The sequence below is a fragment of the Urocampus carinirostris genome, chromosome 1 (assembly GCF_059441175.1).
Source record: "Urocampus carinirostris isolate Australia breed hairy pipefish chromosome 1, RoL_Ucar_1.0, whole genome shotgun sequence".
NCBI lineage: Eukaryota > Metazoa > Chordata > Actinopteri > Syngnathiformes > Syngnathidae > Urocampus > Urocampus carinirostris.
The window spans coordinates 21,528,302-21,556,298 of NC_142349.1; the positions used below are offsets into that span (position 1 = coordinate 21,528,302).

Consider the following 27,997-nt stretch of genomic DNA (forward strand, 5'->3'; position numbering starts at 1 on the left):
CGGACTTTTTCGGGGCGGTCCATGCGCGGCGGTGGAGCAACAGCTCAACCGCGCGTGCGCACTTAATTGTTTTGACTGAAAATGCCGTCGGTTTCGAAAACGGCGGCCAATGCTTCCCCTCAAACGGAGAAACCGACGCACTATACGTGAGTACCCTCGCGCGTGTACGCGATTGTCGTTTCAGCTTTGTTCCTACTCCGCGTTTGTACATGCGTTTTCGAATGTTGCTTTTCTTGGGGCTTTGTGACCGTCTCCGAAAAAAAACAGCGACTCTGCGGGCTCGAGGCGACAGCTCTTTAATGTCACTGACATGACGGTTCTTGGCGGGATAGTTTAAAAAAACGCTCTGTGTGATTTGCATTTATATGGCACCGTCAACTTTGCTAGCTTTAGTTGTGGTTAAAATTTAAACAGTCAGCTCGCCATCCCGCCCCTGCATGTCAACAGCTCGGCCCTTATTTTCGTGCCCCCCTCGTTCTGCCCCCTTCTCGCTACGTGCTTTCTTTTGCGTACGCTTGAGAAATTCCCACTAGACTTGCGTCGGAATGCTTCTGTGCGCTGCTTCGTGAATAGCGGGCTAACGTAAGTGACCCAAAATACTGCTCGAGCTCGTCTTTTAAAAGCAGACTTTTGCAACTTTAACGGAGCCAAGTTGCGTTATATACCTTAAAAATATTGTATTCCCCTACCCCAAAAAGTCTAATAAGTTCCTTTATGAGTAATAATTTAAAATTTATTTTATGGCTCATAAATGTATTTGAATGTTTTCTATGCATTAAAACCTTTATGGCTTTAGAGCGACGATTATTAAAGCACAAGTCCTCCTTTTGCTGACTGGCTGCTTTGTGTACTGTGATGTATAAACATCACACGTACTAAAAGAAAGTTGTCTCTTTTCCCAAGTTTTTCTACTAACGTTATTTTGTTTAGGTACTTTGTTGAATAGCATCCTTGTTATGAAACATTTGAAAGACGGCACTAATGCTAACGGTTTTGGAAAACTTGTGTCATAACGAAACAAACTAAACACTGGCCCACAAAGAGAATTTACTGTGTGACCTTGCTCTCATCCCGGATGACTTGTTGATAAAGTTGGTTGATGAGTTAAAAAGCAGAACACACATTTCAAATGTAAACACTATATATCGCGGGGAAAGTCCGAAAAATATCAATAGTGCAGCAAAAGTCGGAATCAAGGTTATTTGAGTATTTTTTTATTTAAGGAAATCTGACGCATGCTGAAACCACGAAGGCAGCTTGCGTGTTTCGGTGTTATCAGGTTAGCTTATTCGTAATTCATTGTATATCAGAACTGAGTATTATGTCTAAGTTGATTTTGTTTAGGTAGAGTAGGGCATCGCTAGGCTGGACCCAAGCGGTTAAGGCATTTGTGAATTGTGAAGCCTTAATCTGATTCATACGTGCTGTCCCACTTTTAAAAATTGCCAATCATATTCTAGGACTTCCACCCGTATTTTATTAAACAGGCACCTTGATTATGAATCCCTCTCCTTAATATTTTGTTGTCAATATGTTGTCACTGTATTGTTAACTATCTTGTTGTTTCTGTTATTTTAGCTACTTAAAGGAGTTCAGGACTGAGCAGTGTCCACTTTTCCTGCAGCACAAGTGCACACAGCACAGACCGTTTACGTGCTTCCATTGGCACTTTCTTAACCAGAGACGGAGAAGACCCATCCGCCGGAGGGATGGCACCTTCAACTACAGCCCAGACGTTTATTGCACCAAATTTGACGAGACCACGGGTATCTGCCCTGATGGAGATGAGTAAGTAGACAGGGTGGCCTTTTGTTTTTTTATGATAGGCATACATGCTGTCACTTTATGGTAGCCTTTTTTGTGGCTAGTCCTGGTCAGAGTTGTGGACAATGGTAGGGGTTTGGGGTCAGCAAGATCTCCACATTTTGCTAAAATCAGAAGGGACAGTTACAAAGTTGGTTTTTTTGTGGGTGATCTTTGTTACATTGTTCTCACATTGAAATAAAATTATTTATTAAAATTAGTTATTTGGATAATGAAGTAAACAGGTTTACAATACTCTGAAGATGAAGTTGACATAATTTTTGTTTAATGTGGTGATGTGACATAATTAATCAATACCAGAGCCAAGCTTTAGTTTTAAATCTTGGGTGGTTACTTCTAGACCTGAGCTGATAACGGCGCGATAGTGCTATTGTGGGACTCTTAAAACAGTGGTGCTCATTATGTAGATAGCCATCTAAGGGTGGATCACAGAGGGTACTGGTAGATCGTGAGAAAGTATGGAGTGCATTGTATTTGTTAGGACATGCTACAATCGGGCATTAAAATCCAGCAGCATTGACAACAATGTTGCTGAGCAGCAGTAGCAAATTGGAGAACTCATAATTTCGTTGACATAAGGTGTAATTTATTACAATTATTTGTTTTATATTTTTGCTTAGGATGTTATAAGTATTTAATGATTAAGAGCCCAAATGAAATGTAATATTTGCTTTTACATGGACATATCGTAAAATTTTTGATGTTGGAGTTCATCAATATGCTCTACAAATAAGTAAAGGAAAATACTCTTAACTAAATTACTATCTAGGTACAGGGTGACCCAAAAAGATACGTACCCATATTTTATTCGATAAAAAAATCAATTTTTTTAACGAATGTCTTTTCCGTTGCAGGACGTGAAAGGTGAACCTATGGATAATCATTTGCAGCTATAGTTGCCCTGAAAATGTCTGGTTCCAGAAGAAGTGCTTCAGAGGCCGCTTCATTCCGTTAAATGTACTGCCTGGGTGGCCATGAGCAAGCACGGGATCATCGGGCCTTTTTTTCTTGATTTTGATTGAAAGTTGCGACAGTGAAAACACTTTTGAAACTGGATCTGTACACTCTGGTATGATTTTGTCGCAAAATAGGTCTCCAGGGAGAATATCTTCTGCTGATTTGTCCAAGAAATTTTCAGGGCAACTAATAGCTGCAAATGATCATCCATAGGTTCACCTTTCACGTCCTGCAACAGAAAAGACATTCGTTAAAAAATTGATTATTTGTCAAATAAAATATGGGTACGCATCTTTTTGGGTCACCCTGTCTATGTTGGATTTCTACCCACAAATGTAAGTATTTGCCTCGTTTGAGTACATGGCATTTCATTTTTTCCGATCAATCGAATTGCACTTCAGCAATACAGTTATACTTATATCTTGCAAGAGCGTCGTTGGACAAAAACATTGGCAATAAAAAAAGAACTGACTTAAATTGAGTCATGGTGTGTACTCTTATTTTATATTTTTTCATTAGATTAATGTTTTTTTATTAATAAAGTGTGCATTGAAAAATATTATGAGCATTCAAATCCACTAATTAGAACTCGTTTCTATTTTTTTAAATGCTAGACTGCTCTTGAATATCCAGATCATTTTGACTCGGTCATTTTGTAACTAACTAGCATGCTGAAAATGATAAATGGTCTGCATTTATATAGTGCTTTTCAAGTCAGTGAAGACCTCCCAAAACGTTTTACAATGTGCTTCACACACACAATTGCAACCCTGAATGTGTGAGCACCCCTGCTCTAAAGAACATGTTATCGCTAATCTAACTGCACAAGGCAAGCATGCACTGATAGGGCACCTGTAGTGAAATCTCCCTGTCTGTCCCTGTTGCTATGAGCTGGTGGGGCGCTGAGTTTTGAGTTATGCATCTGAATGGTTTAACAAGATAAAGGAAATATGAGCCCAGGAATTCTGCAACGAGACGCACATCAGCTGACAAGGTCAAGTGCATCTGAGAAGATACCGTGGGGAAAAATAAAATAAAAACATGCTTTCTATCCATGTTTCAATTTTTGTACACACACTTGATAAGCCTCAATTACTTCGTGCGCGCATGCCAGCAAGAGACTTTAACCGTATGGAGTGCGGAGGGGTGTAAAGCAGCACGAAGCAGCACAGCACTATTGGAAGATACCCCTTTCTAATCATCATAATGAACAATTCCATTAAAAAAAGGAACCACATTTTTGCCCCCCTCTTAAAAAAGCACATGGTTTACTAAGTTGTTTTTTTTTTCATCAGCACAATGACAATTAAGTCCCAGAATAATGTAATTGTCTTTGAAATATAGGCGTAGGCTACATATTAAAATAAAATAAAATCTATGTTTGGCCCGTTCCTTTTAAGGGATTTACATAAAAAAAGGAAAATAAAGAATTATCACGGATACCTTAACCTCCAGGTTCGTCAGGGCACCATTTCCTGTGGTGTGTCTTAGGTAACTGCAGCCTGGCGCCAGCCATACCACACCAGGCCATTTTTGTGGTTGGTGTTTGCTCCCCCACATGAAACAGATAGGGCCTGTTTCCATGGTGATCAGTAGCAGTAGTAGCAGCTTGATCTGATTCAGATACAGCACCTTCGTCATCTGATGGCCATTGTTTTTCATCTGATCACCATTGTTTTTTGATGAAAGGGGTTATCCCGCTCTTCAGAGATGCAGCAGCATTGGCAGGCAGTGGCTTGTGACAATACTGATACTAATACTGATATTTAGTTCTGAAATTTCAGTATCTAATAACTCTTGTGGCTTTCATTTTTGTGTTGAAAAACAAACTTTGTGGCGACGACAGCACATCCTTTGTTTTTGTTATATATAAAAGGCTCAAAGGCTCTTTACCTGGTAAAGGACTTTGTTTTTGTAACAATATTTCAATTGTTTATTCAAACAAATAAATAAATAGATGGTTAAAAATTAAATGGTTCCTCCAAAAATGGTTTAAAATAAATTACACAAAAGAATCAATGAAATGGTTCAATTAAAAAATACACAAATAATTCAATGAAATGGTTCCATTAAAATAGATGAATAAATATCAAAATGAATATATGTGAAATAATGACATACTTGCCTAATGACTTTCCGGACTGAATTACAGTTTAACAGTTCACGTGAAGACAAAAAAGAATGGCCCTCCAAATAGTACACCAGTATCATTGTCTCAATGCAATTGACCCTCTGCCCGTGACGTCACGTTGCCTTCCCTGGCAGAATGAAAGCCCTGACAGACGGCAAGAAGCCCCCTAGCTAACGGCTAGTAAATAAGCATTTGAATCGTAACAAATATCAATAACGATGACAAAAAAAAAATAACCACCACTGACAATGGTGATTATTTGCTGTGCGGTGGGCAAGGTTGCTGCCGTTCGTCATGCTGTCCTCACGTGGTTAGGTCATGTGTGTGCAAAGGGTCAATGTTTTATTTTATTAATTTTAATGGTAGAGTAAATTTATACCCAGTGTTTCCCATAGACCTTTGTGAGACTGGTGGGTTGACAGTCCAGGGTCGTCCAGAGTCATGCTCCCCCAGAATAACATTTTGTACATTATAAATTCAAACGCATCGATTAGGGGCACTTTTAGTGTAAAATCAAAAAGTTAGATCTATGATGAACTTGTGCCCTTGTCATTTATTGATTCATAAATACACTAGTTATGAAAGGAAATGACACAGTAAACTAGGTAAATACCAGGCAAACAGACTGATAGAGATTTGTTACACAAATACATACTATGGCGTTGGCGATCATTTATGATTGAGAAATTTTAGTTATTTTTTTTTCACTTCGCATTTATGTATTTTTAACGATATCATACTTTTCTAATAAAACAAATGAAGTTTATGATTCTTTGGTGGGACAGATAAAACCCTGCTGGCCCACCAGAATCTTTCTATGGTATGGTAAACACTGCATTCCTAACTTATTAGGGTCCTTAAAGAAGCTGTACAGAATTTGGAAAATTTTTACTCACTGCCGCCATCTCTTTGTTTGTGTTATCATTACAGCCTCTCAGTTCATTCATGATGCGCATGCAAGTACATGTATTTTTTTACAATTGCTCAAATAAACTTTTTTTTTTTCACATCTCTTTGGGTTTGGTTTGGCATTTAGACTACTTAAGCAGGGTTTATGCTACACTAATTAAAATAACCTGCAGGGACTAGCATGGCATCACTTTACAGCATGCCCCCAAGATCCCATTCCTCCTACCTAATGTTTTCTGCCCTGACCAGCTTTACTTAAAAGTAAGATAAAAGCAGAAAAGCGCAGTGAAAAATAAATCATAAGGATGGGTTCTTTGAACTGAGTTGAGAATTGTTAACTCATATTTAATAGAGAAAATATTTAACTTTCAACTTTTAAGGACAGCTTAAATAACACCCCACTTTTAATGGAAATACAAATATGTTTTTTTAAAACAACAGTATAAATGATTTTACATTATCATACACCTTGTGAATTTCCCTTCGGGGATGAATAAAGTATCTATCTATCTATCTATCTATCATTAAATACATTTTCAATTTGTTTTAAAACATCCACTTTGTTTGTCGAAATAAAAATGAAGCTCTTTATTTGAACCCGGTTTTTGATAAATTAATTAAAAAATTCAAAGGAAGAATTTAAGGCATACGAATCTAGATTATCAGCAGAACGGCAATGGAATTAATCCTGATTCAACATAAATATAAACAAATGCATTTGTTATGATATAAAAAAAACCCTGCTCACCTTTTTGTTACCAATCAGTAATTCAGGCAGCCAATCAATCATTTGTTCATCACTTAACAGATTCAATGCAGGAATCGAACTTGAGGCGTGTGCATTTAAAAAAAGAAAGGAAAAAAAAGCTGCTGCCATCAGTACGCCACTCCTAACAATGGCAGCTATTTTTATATGACCTTACCTGTTTCCATGGCAACTGTTGCTACTCGAGACCGATGGCAAAGTCTGTGCTCATCAATGTAATATATTTGTCATCATAGCTCACAGTGAACTATGTTTTGTTGTTTTTGCGCTAAATTGTTGAATCATTTTGTTTAAAATATGTTTATATGCTTTCTCTTCAACTCTTTCAGTTGTCCTTATTTACATCGGACCACGGGTGACACAGAGCGCAAGTACCACCTCCGCTATTACAAAACAGGAACGTGCATCCACGAGACGGATGCTCGGGGCCACTGTGTGAAGAACGGCCCCCATTGCGCATTTGCCCACGGGGCGCATGATCTCAGACCTCCCGTATATGATATCAGGTGACTTTCAAGTGCCAGGGTTCCCAACGAACCTTGAAAAGTCTTAAAAGGCATTGAATTAATTATTCCAAAAATAAGGCCTTAATTGGCATTAAAATGTCCTAAATCCATTTTTTTTCTTATTTTGTGTACACATTAAATAACATTTATATTTGTTTGAGCTAAACATATTTAGTTAAAAAGTAATTTATTATGCATCGTGATAAAATATATAAAGAATATAAAAATGCTTCATTAATGCAGCAGAATTCTTTTGGAATTAGTAGTTATTTGCCAGTTCTGATTAAGGACCTATAATGTACCACAAACATCCTTTTTACTTCTTGTTTTCAATGACTTCAACTTTGTAAAGTGCGAGTTTTTTATTTTAGATGGAATTGGACCAGACAAAATCTTATTTTAATTTAAAAGATGAAAACGTTTGTTTAAAATGGAGTCTAATTTATGTGTTATTGGTGGGTTTTTTTTTGTGTCACTTGTTTTTTTTTTTTTTTTTTTTTTTTTTTTTCAAGTTAGTCTTAATTTTGATTTCAAAAGGCATTAAAAAGTCTTAAAATGTCTTGAATTTAACTTGACATAAGCTGTAGAAACCCTGAGTGAAATAAATGACTTTACTGCTGTAAGGGGAGGTGGGAGCTCTTCTAAAATTTTAGAAAAATTAATCGCGTTTCACACAAGAAAACAACATATCTGTGGGGCCGCAATAACTAATCGATATAATCGATTAAAATAAATTCTTATAAATCTTGGCAACTAACTTCATCATCAATTTGTTGTGTCATGCGATGTATGAGCCACTAGACACAGTTAATCAATGCAAATAAATGCATTAAATTTCGTTGTTATGTTGGGTATTGACTGCCACTTTTGGTCCTGCATAGGGTGCTTCGTATTGAGCATCGCATCATTGAAAACAAAATTGGCATAAAACAGTCAAACACAACAAAGTTAACAATTTTAAAGGGAACACAAAGTGCTGCAGAATCGCAGGGAAAAATAAAACAGAAAATAGAATAAAGTAAAAAGAAAAATAATAACGATGACATGTTTAACTCAACACAACGGGCACATTCCTAAATAAATTATACATCATTTGCACATTTGGAATGTTTCTCATATTAAAGATGCATTTAACAAAAATAAAACAAATAAGTTGACAACATTTTAAAGTTGGTTTCCGGTCTTGATATTTTTGGTGAATAAAGATTTTTGCTACACATAAAATGAAAAATTATTGCTTTTTATTTGTTTTTGTTTCATATGATACGTCCAAATATGTTATTATTCTAAAACACAATTTTAACTTGTTTTACCATATTAGGTTTAATCCAGTGAATAAACGTTACTTTACTCACAAAAACAGATTCATTTTGCAGTGAAAAAATAGGCTGTAAGTGTTTTTTTCTTTATTGCTGAATTCAAACAATTTGCGTTGTCATATTATGTTTTCTTTCAGTTGAACTTGATAGGAATAATTAGCATATTAGTTAATAATGTTTTTTTTTCAAGAATCAAACTGAAATTGAGATTGTGATTTTAACTTAAAAAAAGTGATTTTTATTTTATTTAACCTTATAGCCCACACCTAGATGCAATTAATATTGTTTGTGAACGAGCAGCTGTGTTAATGGGAAATGCAACTTAAGTGTACACATATCACAAGGTTTTCTCTTTTTGGCATATTAATTTTGTAGAAATCTAAAAAAAAAAAAAAATGCGTTAGGAAAAGGGTTCAGCGATATATTTGATTCATTTTCCAAAGGCAGATTAAACATCCATAAGGGTTTATATGTTGTACCCATCTAACAACAGAGAAATCCAAGCACAAGAGGCCCTCCAGAATGGACAGTTGGGCTCCGGCGAAGGTATTCCTGACCTGCAGCCTGGTGTCTTAGCCAGCCAAGCCATGATTGAGAAGACCTTGATTGAAGACCCCAGGTGGCAAGGTAAACGACGACAGTTCATTTCAAGCGCAATAAACTTTGAATTGTTTTTATTGAGGACTGAAGATCAAACTTTTTACTCTTTTCCACAGACACCAACTTTGTCTTAGCAAACTATAAAACAGAGCAGTGTACCAAGCCGCCCAGAATGTGCAGACAGGGCTACGCTTGTCCACACTACCACAATAGTCGAGACCGCAGGCGTAATCCACGCAAGTACAAGTACAGGTAAGCAATCGCTAGAAGGGTACAAATCTAAACCATGACTTAAAAATACCAATATGCACATGGATTTTGAATGTGATTTGTTTTTCTTTGTAATATTACACAGGTCAACCCCTTGCCCTAGTGTGAAACACGGCGACGAATGGGGCGAACCCTCCAAGTGCGAAAGTGGTGACGCTTGTCAGTATTGTCACTCGCGCACGGAGCAACAGTTTCACCCAGAGGTGGCTAGCAAATTTACACGCAAATATGAAATTCCAATCTAACTATGCTTCTTCTGCCTTCTCCAAGATTTACAAATCCACAAAGTGCAATGACATGCGACAAACTGGCTATTGTCCCCGAGGGCCATTTTGCGCCTTTGCACACGTAGAACGTGAGTCATTCAAGAAATATTTACTAAAGAGGAACAAAAATAGACAAATGTTCACAAAATATCATAAAATTTGGAATAAACATTAACTGGAATGGTAATAAGTGGACATTTGTGTTAGTTTTTCCTTGGATGTATGTCAGCATCCTCTTTGTACTGGATGAGGTTTTATAGTTAGGATGTCAAAAAGTATTAAGCCTATTTTTCAATGAGCTGGTTGTTTGATGGAATTCCCATTTGTATACTTTACTGTATCTAACTAGACCGATCCCAAAATGCAAAATTCCCACAAAACGTTGTCGAATTGCCATTTAATTATGTCATTTTATCACTCTTAAAAATGACAATATATCATATTCGTTATTTTAAAAATTATTGTGTGGAGTGAAACATGAGTCTATATATTTGGTATGTTCTGGAGGTAACTCAGTGTTTACATGGATGTTGATGTGAGACAAGACATTTGCTGGCAAACTGTCAAGAATAATTATGCTGCCCAGTTGTTCAAAATCGTCTACGTTGGGGGCTGTCTAATTGCGTCAAGTCTCCCCTCAGGAATCCCGTCTGCTGAGGATCCCATGAGCTCGTTGCTAACGGCGATACATTCCAGCTCCCATTCCCATCCCAGCTCTCAAATGTACTCGGAGTGTCCAGTTGGCGAGTGGACCACGGCCGGGGGCTCCAGCACCAGCAACGGACAAGTGGCAAGTGTTTGGAAATACTAAACACATTTCTTTCGGGCAATGACTTGAACAACTTGCTATTTAGATCATTAAATGCCAAATGTTTTTCTCAAATTGTGAAAGTCAGTGCCAGCCAATTTTTGCCATTTTGACTCATTTTAAAGGCCTACAGAAAATGTATTTTTGTAGCTGTATAGGCATCTGACATACCAAAAGAAAGCTTGAACCCTCAGCATTCATTAGAGAAAAAATATGTCATAGCTTTTACCATTGTTTAGTAAACAACAGTTGAACATCACTAAGTTTTCTTGAAAATTCTCGTTTCCAAGAAATCTTATGAGAAAAACAGCTTTTTGTGGAAGGATGCATTTCAAGCAGAACTTTCACCTTGGTGCTTTTTTTTGGGCATTTGTGATATCTAAACAACGTTTTTTTTTATAAACACAAGGGCACTTCGCTTGCAACATAAATTTTAAATGCAAGAACACTGAATTTATGCATGAATGATGCAAGAACTTTTCACCGCCCGATGTTTCAGATTAAGTCATCACACAATTTTGGTCTCAATGGCAATTGCGTTACCTCAGGCAACCGCGTTCCTGCAGATGAGAACAAAACACGATTCCCCTCGGACCTGACGATGAGACCTCGTCATCATTTTTTTTTCTTTTTTTTTTTTTAAGAAAGAATAAGCTCGGATAAAGAGTTGCCTGCCTACTACAATTTATCCATATCTCGTGACTCCTACCACTCTGCTTCACTATGCCTACTCGCCATATGGGGTCGCTTACAAACACTCATTTGCAAGATACAGAAAGCAACACTAGGGATTTCGGCTTCCTTGATTTATAGACAAAGCTATCTAAGGGTGATTTATCATACTGAAATAATTCCCAGAGGCTTGATACTTACTGAAGAGCAGCGTCAAACCCTTTATAATATATAATATATACGCCTAATCGCCATATGGGACTGCTTACACCCACTCATTTGCCCAAGGCAGGATGCAACACTAGGAAGTTGGGCTTCCTCGATATGTGGACAAAGAGCTGATAAAAAAAACCCACTCAGTTTAATGGTGATTTTTCATCCTGAAATAGTTTTTAAAAAAGGGTTTTTACGTTTTGGCACACAGGGACAATACTTCTGAAAACGTATTTATACCTTATGTCATTGAATGAGTTAAGAGATTCTTCAATGGTTAAGAAATATATTTACTTGTATTCAAAATTACAAGGCTAGCAAAATATCTCCTTGCCCGTAAAAAATAAATTGCAATTATATTAAGCAGTTTCTCATTTGGCCCTCATTAAAAAAATCCTTGCTCATCTCACATGCATTAAATGTTATTTAACTTTCCTTACTTAAGAAATTTACCTAACATTCCTTGACATTGGAAAAATATCAAAGTCCCTACAAAAACATCTTCTAATTTGGCTTTATATGGTGTACAAATACAAAAGTTTGAATGAATGTTTCACTGAAGGAGGCACAGTATTTTGCAGACTACTGTATTAAGCACACCCAAAAACCCCAGATTGGCCAGAAATTTAAACGCCTGCTCTATAAACCGGTGGGCCCTATATCAGTGTTCATTTTACCTCTGAAAAATGATGGGTCCCGGGGACTCGCATGTTCAAAAATCTATGGGTCCCAACAGATATCAATGGGTCCCCAAAATTTGGTGTTATATTAAAATTGTAAATCTGCGACAAATATATAATATAAATCTATATATTCATTCAGTTTTAATCATCACCGTTTAGTGATAATACAAATCAGTTATCACTTCAAGAGTTTTCAGTTCACAACAAATATATGGCGGCGCCCTCTGTTGGCTGCGGCTGCATCGGCTCGCTACAACGGGTCAGGTGTATCGACATTTCGTTCTGTGTACATTGTTACAAAGAATGACAATACAACGGAAATTATTATTATTATTATTATAATACAAAATAATCCTGCTGAAATATTAATCTATACTTTCATTGTTTTAATCATCACAGTTAATTGGTAATACAAGGCAGTTATCACTTCAGGTTTTCAGTTCATATATTCTTCGTGGTTTGCTGTCCCGCCACAGTTGTAATGCCTTTTTAAGGTCCAGTTGCAGCAACGAAATTTCCATAGTTTATTTGTGGTTTTCATTGTCGTGGTGCCGATCGAATGTGCTCTTCTGAAAGTTCGTATTTGCGAAATGATTTATGCAATCCAGTTTTTTTGTCAAGCTGGGTACACGCATCACAGAATATGTAGCCTCCTCATAGCGTAACCAGGAATAGAATTGAGTCCATTTTGGCAGAAAAGTCCTTTCCTTGCTAGGAGTATTCTTTTGTTTATTTCTTTTCGTCGAATCGTTCGCTTCAACACACGTGCGTTACTTGCCGGAATTATTGTCGTTTTTATCACTCTCTGCATTATGTTTCGACTTATTACTGACACTGATAAATGAAATAAATGAATTTTGTGTTGATTTTTACCTAATACTTTTTTGCCGGAGGCATACTTAACCTTTACTCGACGACAAGCACCACAACAATGACGTAATCTCAAAGCAACGAAATCTCGTTTGCCGAGATCGGCATGCAGACGAAATCTCGAACCGCGAGACCAAAACAACAATGGCGGATCTGCCTGACGAAAAGTTTGGAGTGCGATAAATCCTTGTTAAAAAAAAAATTGGGTAATAATGTCAATTTTGTGTCAAAAAAGTTGCGTCCCGGGGACGCACGTTGATTCGACACTATGCGTCCCCTGCAAAAATGATGCGTCTAGGACGCGGGCAAACGAGAACACTGCTATATGCTGACTTAATTAGAAATTTATCTCATAGCAATGTTGGCAAAGGGGATCAAACAGAAAAGCAATGGTAACTGCGCTGATTCTTAGATGCCAAGCCGCTAGAAACTTGGATGCCTGTTCACAAATGCATAACTTTGAATGCTTTAGGAATCAAACCCAGATTTTGGCATGGAGTGCACCAATTCTCATCAAGTAGAACATTAGGGATACAGACAACACATGAAAAGGCATTAGGCTTTTCTCATTATCACACTATTTTTGGTCTCTACTAGATATGTAATGAGAAGAATGTTGTTTCACTTTTTCTCAGCCCTACCCAATTCATCAACACATTGGCACCATGACTAAAAATGGTGTGGTGATGAGATAAGACCAAATGTCTTTTACTGCGTCATCATTTTTCCTAGTGGTCTAGTGGATTGGATCTGACATACTCCACACTGCCATCTTGGTTTGATATCCACATTCGAAGCTACGCAATTGTATGCAATCGAGATCAGTGATATATTCTGACTGATCAATCAATGCACAATAGGGTACTTTTTTGTTTTTATGCAACCCTAGCCCATATGGTAGTTATATTTCCATGCACATTATACCTGTGTGCCTTATGTTCGAAACAAACATATCACAACGGACAATTTTTTGAGAGTGCGTCTTCATATTCTTGTGTCCCTTTTAGTGCGGAAGAGTCGGTATTTATTTACAATTGTGCCTTTAGTTTGGTGCGGCATATACACAGTCAACTGAAATTATATTCAAGGAATCCATGTTATTGTAGGGGTGGTTAAAAACTGATAGATTGTCCCATTTCCATAAAGTAATGTCTTCACATTAAATCAATGCACCAATCTTAATTGGGAAGTTCACTAAATTAGTCTTATCACTCATGTACACTACATGCAATCTACCATCAGTATATTCAGATTTTTTTTTTTTTTATATACAATGGTTTCTACATATTAAAATTAATTACAAGATTTTTGGACATCTTCATCAAGTTGCAGAATATACAATAAATGTGTCAGGTGCATACAACATTTTTGAATGCATGGTAAAGTAACGTATGCCTCCCCTCTTTTCAGACACAAAACAGCGTTTTCTGCGCAGTGAACCCCTTGGCGTCAAGCTTCACCTCTAGCATAGCCTCCAGCTTGGCCTCCAGCATCGGCTCCGACAGCTGCTCCCCAACCACCTTGTCCACCATGAATGCAAAAGCCACTCCCTTCTATCCAGGGAGCAACACAGTGGAGTCGGTCATAGGTAAAGAGTTGGCAATCATTTGCTTTTTGGCCTTAAAAAGAAGAAGAAATACATATTTTGACTTTTTATTTGTCTCTACTCAGGATCCGCTCTGGACCTCAATTTTAGTGACATCAATGTTGCCTCTCTTGATAAGGAGCTAGAAGAACAAGATAACAATATTGGACTGGAATGTGAGTGAAAGGAAGCTAAAATGTATAGTTTTGCGTACGAATTTAATGGGTAAAACAAGTTTAGCCACAAGGAAAAAATAAAACTCAAGACAAAATTCACTGTTAATTAATAAATAAAGTTAGAAAGCTGCTACATCAAAGCTCCAAGGACCTCGCCTAATGCAGTTCCCAGAAAACACGTACTTTGCTTGTTTTCATCTGAACTTATAATTTGTGTTTTTTGGATGGTAAAATTACAAAAAGTGACAACGGGTGAAACAGGCATTGTATATGAATTCGACCAAAGGGCCATGTCCAATGTTTGCCCGTTACTGGAATTTTTATTTTTATTTTTTATTATTATTATTTTTTTTACAATTACCGATTATTTATTTTAAAAAGTAATTGCATTACCCCCCAGATTACTGATACTCAAAAGTAGCACCTTTAAGGTAATTATTAAGTTACTTATTACTTGCATTGAAGCCAAACCCCTAAATTTAATTAAAAATAGTTATGTCGTAGAATAAATAAAATGTGTACACCAACCTGTGGAAGTGTTGAAGCCTTTAAATTTCTTGGCTTTTGCAATCTTGAGTGATTGCAAACTAACACACCATATCAATTTCTTTCGTCTTCAAACCATTCAAATATTTCCTTGCAAAGTTCTGGGTGATGTCCAAGACACTTCCTTTTTTTTCTTCAGGCATGGTGTATTTAAAAAGAGTTTTACAAATAAAAAGACCAAAATTTGGCATTTTTTACCGCAAATTCTGTCCTCACTTTTGCCCCATTGATACAGTTTTTCCTATACAAGCCACGCCCCCACCCCATGGGCAGCCTACAATTGCAACTGATGACACACAACCAAGTACGTTTCTGTGTAAAAACTGACCTCTGATTTCAGTATTTAATTTTTATAGTAGTAAATACACTTGACGCGAGTATATACGGTAGGAAGAAAATGAGAATATCGGTAGGAAGAAGTTACGTGCCCTCTTACCTAGTGTTTACAACAGTACCACCGAAACTGTATTCATTTGTATTTTGTAGTTACATATAAACATGTCAAGTCATGTTTATTTGTATAGCCCTTAATCACAAAGAGTCTCAAAGGGCTGCACAGACCACAGATTATTGCAAACCGGGATTTACGATCTGCTGTTAAAAAGTCGCGGGATCATGTCGTAATTAATGAAAGTTGAGTTACAAAATGTCGTTAATAACGCGTTGCAGTACTTGTTACCAAGAAAAGTACTTGCATTCCAGCAATGTGTTACTTTGTAACGCGTTACTCCCAACACAGGACATGTATGACTCAGGTTTGACTTTTAGTTGGGATTATGGTTATTCCACCTGAAATTTTCATCCCCATGTCATGTCTCGGGCCCATAAAATGCGTTGAGCCACAATATCAAGACAAATTCCCATTTTTATTTCATTGTTCTGCCTCAGGTCAAAGAATATTTGGCAGCTCAGCCCCGGTCAACATTCCCGGCTCTCCAGCGCGTTCCTCATCCTTTAACTCGTCCTCATCACTGTCAACGTCACCGCTGAGCTCACTGTCGCAATCGCATTCCCTGCTGTCGGGCATGGCATCGCATCACAGCCACGCTGCTAACATATTGACCAAGCAGGAGCACGGCCTGCTGGGAACGCCCACGTCTTCGTCCCAAAACTCCTTAGGTCAGTAGAATTGTGTTTTTTTTTGTTTTGTTTTGTTTTTTCAACGCTTTTCTTCCAATAACACTGGAAAATATAGGTAAGATCGGACCTTAAAAAATGCTCCGCGTATTAAGGCCCGACTGAGCCTGACCAATCAACTCGATTTAAAAAAAATAAAATGCACCTATTATTCTTTGTTTTTCTTTGGTAACGCTGGATTCCGTCCCCCTGCCTCGCGCCGCTGAGCGCGTAGCTGGGTTCCGAGCCGAGTCCGGCGACTCAGGCTGGATCAGCGCGACAAAAAGAAACAACGACAAGAAAAATCACTGATGGATGTTTTTTTTTTTAAGTTGGAAAGACAGAAGCCCGGCCTAAATCAGAAGTAGTGATTGAAATTGTAGGCCCAGGCCGACCCGAATTTCTTACCTCTACTGGAAAAGGTCCAGTGGAGGTCAGCAACAAGTGGCTCTTGAGCCCAATACATAAACATTCTTAATGTTTTCTAATGAAGATATATGTTTGTGTATATATGTATACATACAGAGAGAAAGAGTGAAAGAGAGAGAGAGAGAGAAAGAGAGAAAGATGAAAATTAGAGAACAATTTACAAACATTTGAATAATTCTGGAAAAATGCTTCTTTGCTCAACAGTTTAAGGACCTTTTGTTTGGCGTATACCATGTTACTACAGCATTCTTTCACAAATTGGATAAGGATTTTCTACCAAAAACCTGTGTTTAGTCAAAAATGCACTTATCAAAATTAGGTGCCTCCCACTTAATGGTGCTTACCTAGCATATGGTCCTATTTTCTATGATATTCTGTCAAACCCTATTTAACTGGCATTCTGCCATTTTCACTGACTTTGCAAGATGGTGGGCCGTTCAAAGTGACTAGACAGCCTGATCTGATGGATAGATAGATAGATAGATAGATAGATAGATACTTTATTCATCCCCGTAGGGAAATTCACACTTCCAGCAGTCTACCCCGTTGTTTATTAACAGATGAACATGATGCCCTAGGGGTGCTTGTAGCGAAGTGGATGACGTCACGCCAGTCCAAAAATTCGACATCCCTGCGGCAGATGGAAAACATTTCTTTGTGAAAATCTAGAGATACACCACCTCGTGTTAGCAAGTCCGCCTCCTCTCCGATTCCCCCCGGCTTTCGTGTCTCTGTTTAGCGGCGTCGGAGCCGGATTGCTCCGGGTAGCTCCGGGTGGCTACACGTTAGCGTCCGAAATGCTAAACGTGAGCCACGTTTCCGCACAACACAGCAACTGCGCTCCCTGTGCGCTTCGATGTTTTCCACCAGCACTCGATGATCTTATTTGGTCGTGAGTTCGCATTTACCATGATTACGGATGGTACCGAAGACTTATAACGCCGCTAGCCGCTTCGCTAGCTCCGGCTCTTACTCGATAGGCCCCTTCATCAAGCCGGCACGAGAATTCTTCAGGGCAAGGAGTTGAAATTCCTTGAATACACGCATTTCTTGTGCGTTAAAACCCATGTCCATAGGATAGAAGTAATCCATAGTGTAGTTGTCAAAACGGGAAGAAAAAACACCGAAGATAGGAGCAGACAATAAAACAATAGGGCAGCTGCTGGAAAAGGCAGCCGCTCGTGGCAGCGCCGCTTTGATCTTTTGATGTTCCGTGACACATTGAAGAAATACTAAAACCAAAGTGTGTAAACAAAATCAGTGAAAAGTGTCCTTTTAGGAGCATGTTTTCTGCAACATTAGTGGGGCTTCTTGTACAGCTACATGGCCGAATGCTAATGTGGATCAGAACCTTTTTCAACAGCACACGGTTCCTTACTTGCGTTCATTGCCCAATTATCCATGCCGCACAGCAAAACAGGTAAAGAATTTCCTTGAAGGTGAAAAATTTGAAATAATAACATGGCCGTTTGATCTGAACCCAATAGATAACCTGTGGAAAATCTTTGGTGATGAAGTTATGTTCAAGAACGGGCAATATCGTAGTTTTGGAATAAATATTTTACACTGTTGGATTCTACGGATTGTCTTTTATGTACTGAAACCAATTTTTTGGTACAAAATGGCTCTTTTAACATTTCAGAGTGCAAACCCGAGTTACAACTTTGAGGGAACTTTGAGTCAATAAAGTTAAAGGGATCATAATTCAATGTAAAATGTTTTGCTGTATTCAAAAAGTCGATTAAGTCGAGTTATGTTTATTTGTAAAGCCCTCAATCACAAAAAGTCTCAAAGGGTTGCAAAGACTTAAGACTACAGAGTTCTATTAACCATCCCCTGATCTGAAACCTACATGAGGGCAAGGAAAAACTCAAAAAGCTCAACATGAGGAAAATTAAGAAACCCCGCTCCATGTTGCAATAACAAATTATACACAGATATTGTCAGTTTAAGCATTAATCTGATGGCTGGAATGATTTTTTCATAAACAGTGCAGTCAAGAAATTCAAATTATTTCAGCGTGATAATATTTTTCACTTAGATGTGGGAATTTATCTTAATTGTATTATGGAAACCCTCCAATGTGTCTATTATTAGAACTCATTAATACAATTTAAAATAAAGTGAAGTGATCAGAAAGATGCCAAACACTTTGTTTCACTGTATTACTCATTTAAAAGTTAAAAATTGAAAGAAGGGGAAATGTGATAAAAGTTTACTAATATTCTATCGCATACGAATTAACAGCATGGATGGAAAGAGAATTTTCCTGAAAAAAAAAATCAGTCATCCTATTATCAACATCCAGCCTAAAAAACTATTTATTTGAACTTTTACCCATTGTTATAATATTTTGATATTTAATACTCCATGCTTAAAATAAAACTTCCTGCTTTCAATTTAGTGGAACCATCTGCTGTTTCCCATGGATATCACTGTTATATTTACATTTACCATCAGTATTATGCTATTAGTGGTTGGAAATTTTAAGTGTGTGTGGCGATTTTTGACCCTATCCAGGCTTGAATGGCGCCAGCAGCATTTGGGACTTTATAAACGGCAGCTTCTCGCCAAGTCCGTCTCCGGTCTTCAGCAGCCTGACGTCTGGTGTGGGCAATGGCGATGTCTCACGCCTCTTTCGGGAACTGGATGAAGCCAAAAGGAAGATCAAGCAGTGGGAAGAAGCCTGGCATCAGGTCAAACAGGTACAATTTAAGAATGGGAAAGAGCTTTTTAAAAGTTTAACAACCGCCCCAGCACTATGGTCAGCTACAGTTGTGGTCAAAAGTTTACATACACTTGTGAAGAACATAATGTCATGGCTCTCTTGACTTTTCATTTATTTCTACAACTCTGATTTTTCTCTGATGGAGAGATTGGAACAGATAGTTCTTTGTCACTAAAAACTCACGAGGATGGGTTTTTTTAATGACTTTATTATGGGTTAACGGAAAAAGTGATCAAATCGGCTGGGTCAAAAATATACATACAGCAACACGAATTAGCAATTTTGGTGACTTTTGGTGAGCTTCATAACATGCCCTCTTAACTTCGTATGAGTGATTATGAGTGACTACAGCTGGTGACTTCTTTGAGGCCATTTAAATAGGGCTAATTGAATGCAAACACCTACAAATGATACAAAGGGACAGTCCAAGGAGCTCAGCATGGATCTGAAAAAGTGAATCATTGACCTGAACCAGTTAGGAAAGTTAGGAAGAAAACGCAACCTTTCACCTGTTGCTGAAAGAAAATGGTCAGGAGGGTGAAGATTCAACCGAGAATCACCATAAAGCAGATCTGCCAAGCATTAGAAGCTGCTGGAAGGCTTGACTGAAATTTGCTGCTGATCACATGGACAAAGATAAGACCTACTAGAGGAAAGTTCTGCGTCGGACGAAACAAAAATCAAGCTATTTGGCCACAATGCCCAGCAATATGTCTGGAGGATAAAAGGTGAGGCCTTTAACCCCAAGTACACCATCACTAATGTCAAGCACGGTGGTGGTAGTATTAAGCTGTGGGGCTGTTTTGCTGCCAATGGAACTGGTGTTTTACAGAGAGTAAATGGAATAATGAAGAAGGAGGATTACCTTCAAATTCTTCAAGATAACCTAAAGTCATCAGCCCGAAGAGTTTGTCTTGGGCCCAGTTGAGTGTTCCTACAGGACATTGACCCCAATCACACATCAAAAGTGGCAATGGCAAGTGGCAATTCAGGCTAGAATTAAGGTTTGAAAATGGCCTTCCCAAAGTCATGACTTGTGGACAGTGCCGAAGAAACAAGTCCATGTCAGAAAGTTTCAAATTTAACTGAACTGCACCAATTCACCAGAAGCCTATGGATGGCTACCAAAAGTGCCTAATTGAAGTGAAAAGGGACATGCTGCTGTATGTATATGTTTGACCCATCACTTTTTCTGTTAACCAATAATAGTCGTAAAAGATCCAAACCTCATGAATGTTTGTAGAAATAACTGGAAACTCAAGAGAGCCATGTCATTATGTTCTTCACAAGTGTATGTAAACTTTTGACCACAACTGTATATTAGAGGTAAAATCTGGCCTCAAAAGTCCAACCCTACTCGGCGTTGTGCCGAAAGGTCTGACCAGGTAAGAATTACTGGCCAAAGACACTTGGATAGAACTGCAATACAATTAATGGGGACCAGACCCACCCGCAAAATGTAAAAATTCCAATGCCCCCTTCAAAAAAGCCCTAAAAAAGTGTCAAACTTACCTCATGATGAAGTCCAGAGTAGCATGCACATACAGTCACGCCCATCTTACACACACATACACACTTAGAACCTGCCCCTCGTGATGGCATCTGTTATCTACTGTCTGCTGCAGAACACAATTTACGATACGTAGATATCAATGACAACAAAGACAATTCAATTCAAAATCCGCGAAGCAGTAATCCAGCAATAACTGAAGCGCGAAGTAGTGAGGGATTCCTGTATTTCCAGCCTTTAATACATATTTGACAAAGTAGTGTCCCTAAGTTGTCAAAAATATGTCCCTAGGCATATGAGACGTGCCAGAAAGATGCCTTTGAAGCCAAGGAACAAGTGAAGGCGTCAGAGGCGGAGCGGCAGCTGGCGGAGCAGAAAAGAGACGAGATGGAACGCAAGCTGAAAGACCTCCGAGGAGACTTTGACACACTGTGCCGGGCACCCGGAACGCTCCTCTCGTGCAGCTACGGCGAGCTAGATCAGCTTCCACTCTCCAAGCTGCATTCGCTTAAGAACCAGCTGCGCAACGACCTAGACCTTATAGACGGGGTGAGAAAAACACACAACACAAGAATGTCCATTCGTAACCTGCTTAAGTCACATTGGTCTTTTCTCCTCTAACAGGTTATTTTTCTGCATCAGTCAAAGAAATGTTTAGTTTGCCAAAAGCACGACCGATGCATTGTGTTGCAGCCGTGCCGACATTACGCTCTATGCGAGAGCTGCGCACCCAGCAATGTCGAATGTCCCTACTGTCGTAAAATAGTCAAGTGGTGATGGATGCTCACCCGCCAGGGGTACTATGTAGAAAAACGAATCAAATATAGAACCTTTTGTATATTTCATGCAACAACATTAAATGCAGAAAAAAAATATGCCAAACTCTTACGGAAAACACGTATGGGATATTTGGATGTTTAGGTTTTGCTCATTTTCCGCCGTCAACATCCTCAGTTGTTTAAAAAAAAAACATCTAATCTTTGTTGTAGTAAGAAATTGTACAATGTGAATGTTCTTTAATTAATTAGGATATACTGAACAACTTTTCGGTCTCATTCAAATACCGAAACTCATAGTGATCACGGACGCACCCATTTATGTATGTTACTGTTTACTTTCTTATTTTTAATAGCTACTCAATGGCCTGATATCAGTGTATGACAATGTTCGAACATTTTAGAATTTTAATATTGGGAAGACTTTTTAATACAGCAGTGACTGAAGAATTTTCTCCCCTGACAGAATTGAATATGTCTGGGATTTTTCCTGTACACTTTTTTTCAAGACAAGTAGATTTTACTGACTTACTGAAAAATACAAAATAATTAACAAATGAACTGAGACGATGTCACCTTTATAATGGGTAACAATTAGACATCCACTTTACCTGCAGTTATAGAGGAACACGAATTGCAAACATTTATCGGTATTTACAGTAACATCATGTGATATTCAACACTATGCAGAGTAACAAAAAAAATATCTGTACTACAAGATTGTCACGTGTTTCAGGTATTCGCTTTGAATGTTCCTTTTCAAGAAAACTAAATATTAGTTGACACAAATGCAGTCAGTCAAGCGCATTTTCTGACTTATTTTTCCTGAACATTTCTCAATGAAAGCACTTTGTTCATGTGGAACGCTTAGAAAAGTTTGCAGACATTTGGTTTAAGCTGCTTTGTCGGCATTCTTACTTTACTTTTTAACTTGTCATCGTTTTTATAAAGACTCCTATATTAATGCTGTCAAAAGTTGAAGCTTTAACTCAAGACTCGAAGCAGCTTAGAGCATTTACGTTTTAAATTAAAAGTCAAAGTATCTTCAAAGCTTTACATTTTTACGTAATCATATGTTCTGTAAAATTGAATTCTTATGATTGTGCTGTCAAACACAAGTAGATGATTTCATGTTTGCTGAAGTAAAATCTTGGCATGATTACGCCTAAAAGATTTCATACGAAATTAAAATATTTAACAGTTTCTACTTTCATAGTTAGATTTATAAAGGATTAAAATGCAAAAGTATTTGTATTTAGGCTTAAGCAGATAATATTATATTTGTAAAGTCCTCAAACACACTCAGACGTAGTGTGTGTCAATAAATTGCGTTTTTCTAAAAACAAAATATCCTTTGGAGGTGCATGTTCTTTTGAGTAGGAATTTAGCCTCTAGAACATATCGGCCTGCAGCTTTAAAGTGCCTTCAGTTCGAATTTTAGAAGCAGAGAGGTCATTTTTGTTGAAATGTGTCAAGAAGGTTGACTTCAACTGTATTCGGCCTGTTTCATTATACTTTGATGAAAAATCACCAGGTCCCACGTCTTGTACTTTGAGCGCGGTGCTCTTACCGTGCAATTTTGCTTCTTTTCTCCCCTGGCCATATGCAAACAATCGATGCATGCATTTATATAGAACAAATATTGTTTGACAATTCTTGTCATTAATGTAATCGAGTCCGTCTTAAATGACCTTCTACTGTGGAAATAAATCGTTTGTCTTTCTCAAACCTTCCAGGTACAATCGATCTAGCGACTTGTTAGTTTACATTCCCTGGCGCGACAATAAAATTCTGCCGTGGAAAAAAATAAGATGAAAAATGCACTGTATATTTTGAAGTCAAGAAGCATCCAGAGTGGTTATTCTTTCATTTACATTTTTTTATGAGAATAGACAAACTGTGTACTAGCCATAGCAGGGCATTTAGCTTTTACTATGATTTTTAACATGAAATTGACCAAACACATAACAATGTCTAAAAACAGCAAGTGCTACTAGCTGTTGTCGCATTTTTGATGGTCATCTGTGACTGCCTCTAGTCAGATTAGAAGATATAGTGACTTGCAAAATATATGACCAGCGAAGACCCCCTCCCCTTGAAACTTTTGTCATGTTTAAAGTTAAGTAACTGAAAATATTTTTTAAGGATAGAGAACACGTGAGACAATTGTGAAGCGGAACCAAATTATTTTAACTTTTCTATTTTCAACCAAGTGGGCGAAAAGTTGAAAACATTTTGGTCCCCCTGTTCTATCAGATCAGCCAACTGCCTACAAAAGTTCCCTGATGACTTTTGAATGATCCAACGTTGACCTAAACGACTAACAATGACAAACAGTGCAAATCTGTGTCATTTACTCTCAGTTTCGATGCACTTGATCTCTTATAAAGACCAAAGAACAAACCAGGCAGGTCTGGGATCAAGTTGTGGAAATGTTTAAAACAGGAATGGCATACAAGAAGATTTCGCAACATTTGCACATGTACCGGAGCACTGTATTGAGAAATTATACCAAAATGGAGAGAGCATAAAACCATGTGAAACCTACCAAGACCGGGCCAAGCCTTTAATTTTCAGCCCGAACAAGGAAAAAAACTAATCAGAGAAGCAATCAAGTAGTCCATGATCACATTGGGTGACCTGCAGGTTGAGGTAAGATCTTAAGCCCGAGTTTTTGAAATTAATCACATGTCCTCACAAATAAAATGTGAAGTTTCGGGCTCGCTTCGTGTTTTGTTTTGCCAATCAAGTTAGTTGGCCGTGCTCGGTGCTCGGGCTGGACCGAGTTTAAATACCAGCGGGGTCGGGTTGCGCTGCATTTTTTAGGCCCAATCCTCGCTCTACCTGCAGGCATACACCGCTGAAGTGGGACGATCTGGGCGTAAGACAAATGTGGAACAAACTCTGGTCAGATGAGGGAACTTTTTGGGCTGAACGCAAAGTATTACGTTTGGTGTAAAAGTAACACTGCACACACCCCTGAAAACACCATCCCCATTGTCAAACATGGTGGTTGCAACATTATGCTCTGGGGTTGGGTTTCTTCATCAGGGACTGGGAAGATGGTTATAGTTGATGGGAAGATGGATGGAGCCAAATACTGTGCGGTTCTGGCAGAAACTTCGCAAGAGACTTGATCATGTTGTGCAGGTTCATCTAACAGGACAACGACCCTAAATATAAAGCAAAATCTACGATGGGATGGTTTAAAACGACAATGTACATGTGTTTTAACTGAACATCTTTGGAAAGATTTGAAATATGCTGCGCACATACAATCACCATCAAACCCGATGGAACCAGAGCTGTTAAGTAAAGAAGAATATATGTGGGCAAAACTTAAAGACATCCCTAAAAAGACTGGCTGTGATCTGAGCAAAATGCGCTTGTACAAAATATTAAGATAGATAGATATATACTTTATTCATCCCCGTAGGGAAATTGACACTTCCAGCAGTCTCCTTTTTTGTTTATTAACAGATTAACAGGATGCCCTCGGGCTGCTTTGTTGTAGTTGAGCCACAGTGGAGTGGATGACGTCACACACTAGTCCCTGCAGCAGATGGAGTGCCCGGGGATACACCACCTCGTGTTAGCGAGTCCACCTCCTCTCCGCTTCCCGCAGGCTTTCGTGTCTCTGTCTAACAGCGCTGAAGCCGGATAGCTCCGGGTAGCGCCACGTTAGCGTCGGGGATGCTAGACGTGAGCCACGTTTCCGTAAAACACAGAAAACTGCACTCCCTGTGCGCTTTGATGTTTTTCACCAGCACAGCCAGTTCGTCGGTCTTATTTGGTAGAGAATTCACATTTACCACGGTCGGACGGTACCGAAGATTTATAACGCCGCTAGCCGCTTAGCTAGCTCCGGCTCTCCGTCCACGATAGGGCCCCCTCATCACGCCGGCACGAGAATTCTTCAGGGCAAGGAGTTTATTCCTCGAATAAACGCAATTTTGTGCATTAAAACCCATAACGATAGGATAGAAAGTAATCCAAAGTGTAGTTGTCAAACGGGATGAAAAACACCGAAGATACATGCAGACAATAAAAACATCAAATCACAAAAAGTGCGAGATAACAGGAAGCTGCTGGAAAGGCTGCCGCTCGCGGAGGTGCCGCTTTGATCTTATTAACTCAAAGGGGAACAATATTTTTGCAACGCCTACTTTTCAATTTGTTAGCACAATATAACATGTTCACTACATTTAGTTTCTTTTCACAATTGTGTCTCGCAGGTTGTTTATTGATTAATTTTGAAGCCTGAAATATGTCTTAAGGGTTCTTGCGGGGCTAATACTTTTGCAAGGCATTGCGTATCCATCCAGCTCAGGATATTTTTTGATGATAGACGTTGGATGAACTGGCCTTTCCTTCTACAAGAATGGTCTGCATAAGAAACCGATGGTTCCACCGGTAGTGTTTATCCAAAGGCCCGTTAAATAGAACCACCCACTGTTTACAAAGTGAGACCCATGCTTTTCCAGAAACATGGGAAGCGGATACAACCCTCAAGCTTCTCTTAAACGCTGATCGTCAACATTCTGATTTCCGAGTTACCTCGAAGATGGCACTTAACGTAGGTCAAGGGAAGAGCTCAGCACAGCATGTTAACATCAACTAATATCATTCAGTTTTTATCTTTTCGTGACCTATTCCGTAAAGCCTCTGCTCCTGAGCCATTGGAAAATTGGCTCGACCGTCATCACCGGTTTGCTTTGTGTCACCCCATCACGTTGTGCTTTACATTGTTGTTGTTAAGAGCTTATTCAATGAAGAATACGATTGCATATTTTTCTTTATGAATTAATAGATTTGCAATGCCGGATTATGCGGACTGTTCCATTCAATTCAACAAGGTTGAGGAAAATGCTCCCCGACTACCTTAGATAGTTAAATAGCAGTGATAAAACGTCAATCATATGAGTTGTCTTGAGAACTAACACCCAAAAATGAGTTTTCAAAAGGACATTAAAGGGTTATAGATATAGTGTTTAAACCAGCATATACATTTCTTTAATGTACATATTTTGTACATTTATATTTAGTTTTCGATTAAATATTAATCCTACTTTGACAGCACCTGGAAACTAAGAATACGTTAGTGCCAAGTACATACCATTCTTTGCCCCCCCCCCCTCCCCTTTCCCCATAAAACGGGGGTCACCAAACTACAGTATCAGGCCCGCAAAACGATGCTGAGAGAAGCATAAGGAAAAAATGAGCCACTTCTAGTCAAACAATGACCTAATATGTGCACTGGATGTCAACAAAGCATCCCATAATAGACTTCCAAAGTAGTTTTTCAACTCCTTTTCTTTGTCTCTGTCTATCTTTTTTCTCCCTTTTCTCTGTCTTTTTTTCCTCTTTTCTCCATCTCTTTTTTTCTCTTTCTCCTCAATCAATTTTTTTCTTTTCTCACTTTATCTCTCCTTTTTCCTCTTTCGCCGTCTCTTCTCTCTTTCACTCTCCTTTCTATCTCTTTCCCTCTTTCTCTTCACTTTCATTACATCTCTCGTTGCCTTTCTTTTTTGCTGTCTCTTTTTCCCCCTTTCTCCCCTGCGAGAGTGGTTTTTTTTTTTCTACCACGTTGCCCCCCCCTTAGCCCACCCCTTATTTAGATCCTTTCCGTGCCTAACGGGAAGGGATCTTTTAACCAGACTACCCGGCATACTTTAAGTTTTTTCCGTTTTTAAAATCCGATTTATGCAATCTCATTCTCACGTAACGGCATCGCGTGCGATGTTAGGATTCAATATTGCTTTGATTAGTGTGCTTGTCGTCAAAGGTAAGAAGAAAAAAAAATCTGAACGTGGAACTGGCTGTTTAGTGTACTGTTGACTTGCTTGTTCTTGTTAAAATTCGGAAGCTCTGAAATATGAATGTATCGTTCTAAATTTGATATCAAACGAAGAGGTCACCGGAACATTATTGCGATAGACCATTCCATTTTGACGTAGCATGGAAACGGCTTTTCAATCAGATCAAAGTGTTGTCACTCAATGAAGCGCGTTTTGAAACTGGACTGAGTGGCTTACCGTCTTGTGGTTATACGTAGGGATTTGAAATGATCATCACAAAAAACTGTTCATGTCGGTATCCTGTGAACACAAACATACCGTGTAGGTGCAAGTCTTAGAGTGATACCACTTGTTTTCCTGTTATTTCGAATTTCTGCATTAAAGATTGTGCAATGCATATTTTCCGTAGCCTATGACTAGTTTGTTAAGACTTGTTAAATTGTTACACTACAGTGTTGTTTGTAATGGTTTACAGAATCCACCCGATTTTTATCATCTTGACAATTAAAACAAAATTTTCATCGGCATTGTGTGACTCA

The 27,997-nt window shown here is 38.5% G+C and overlaps 1 protein-coding gene across 1 annotated transcript; it reads left to right on the plus strand.

The window, feature by feature from the left end:
- On the plus strand, window positions 1-27,985 carry unkl (unk like zinc finger). The gene is made up of 14 exons (XM_088329934.1): window positions 1-146; window positions 1,579-1,788; window positions 6,917-7,093; window positions 8,906-9,039; window positions 9,129-9,264; window positions 9,368-9,485; window positions 9,553-9,637; window positions 10,190-10,338; window positions 14,205-14,382; window positions 14,466-14,555; window positions 15,990-16,220; window positions 19,167-19,351; window positions 21,176-21,433; window positions 21,509-27,985. The coding sequence occupies exons 1-14, from the start codon at window positions 82-84 to the stop codon at window positions 21,659-21,661; spliced, it is 2,169 nt and encodes a 722-aa protein (XP_088186060.1). The 5' UTR covers window positions 1-81; the 3' UTR covers window positions 21,662-27,985.
- Window positions 27,986-27,997: the final 12 nt, after the last annotated feature.

What these genes read in the sequence shown, in the direction of transcription:
- unkl (XM_088329934.1), top strand. Translation starts at nt 82, where the DNA reads ATGCCGTCGGTTTCGAAAACGGCGGCCAATGCTTCCCCTCAAACGGAG. An exon ending in GCACCAGCAACGGACAAGTG is followed by an intron (nt 10,339 to 14,204) that starts GCAAGTGTTTGG and finishes CCCTCTTTTCAG; the next exon opens with ACACAAAACAGCGTTTTCTG. An exon ending in ACCTAGACCTTATAGACGGG is followed by an intron (nt 21,434 to 21,508) that starts GTGAGAAAAACA and finishes CTCCTCTAACAG; the next exon opens with GTTATTTTTCTGCATCAGTC.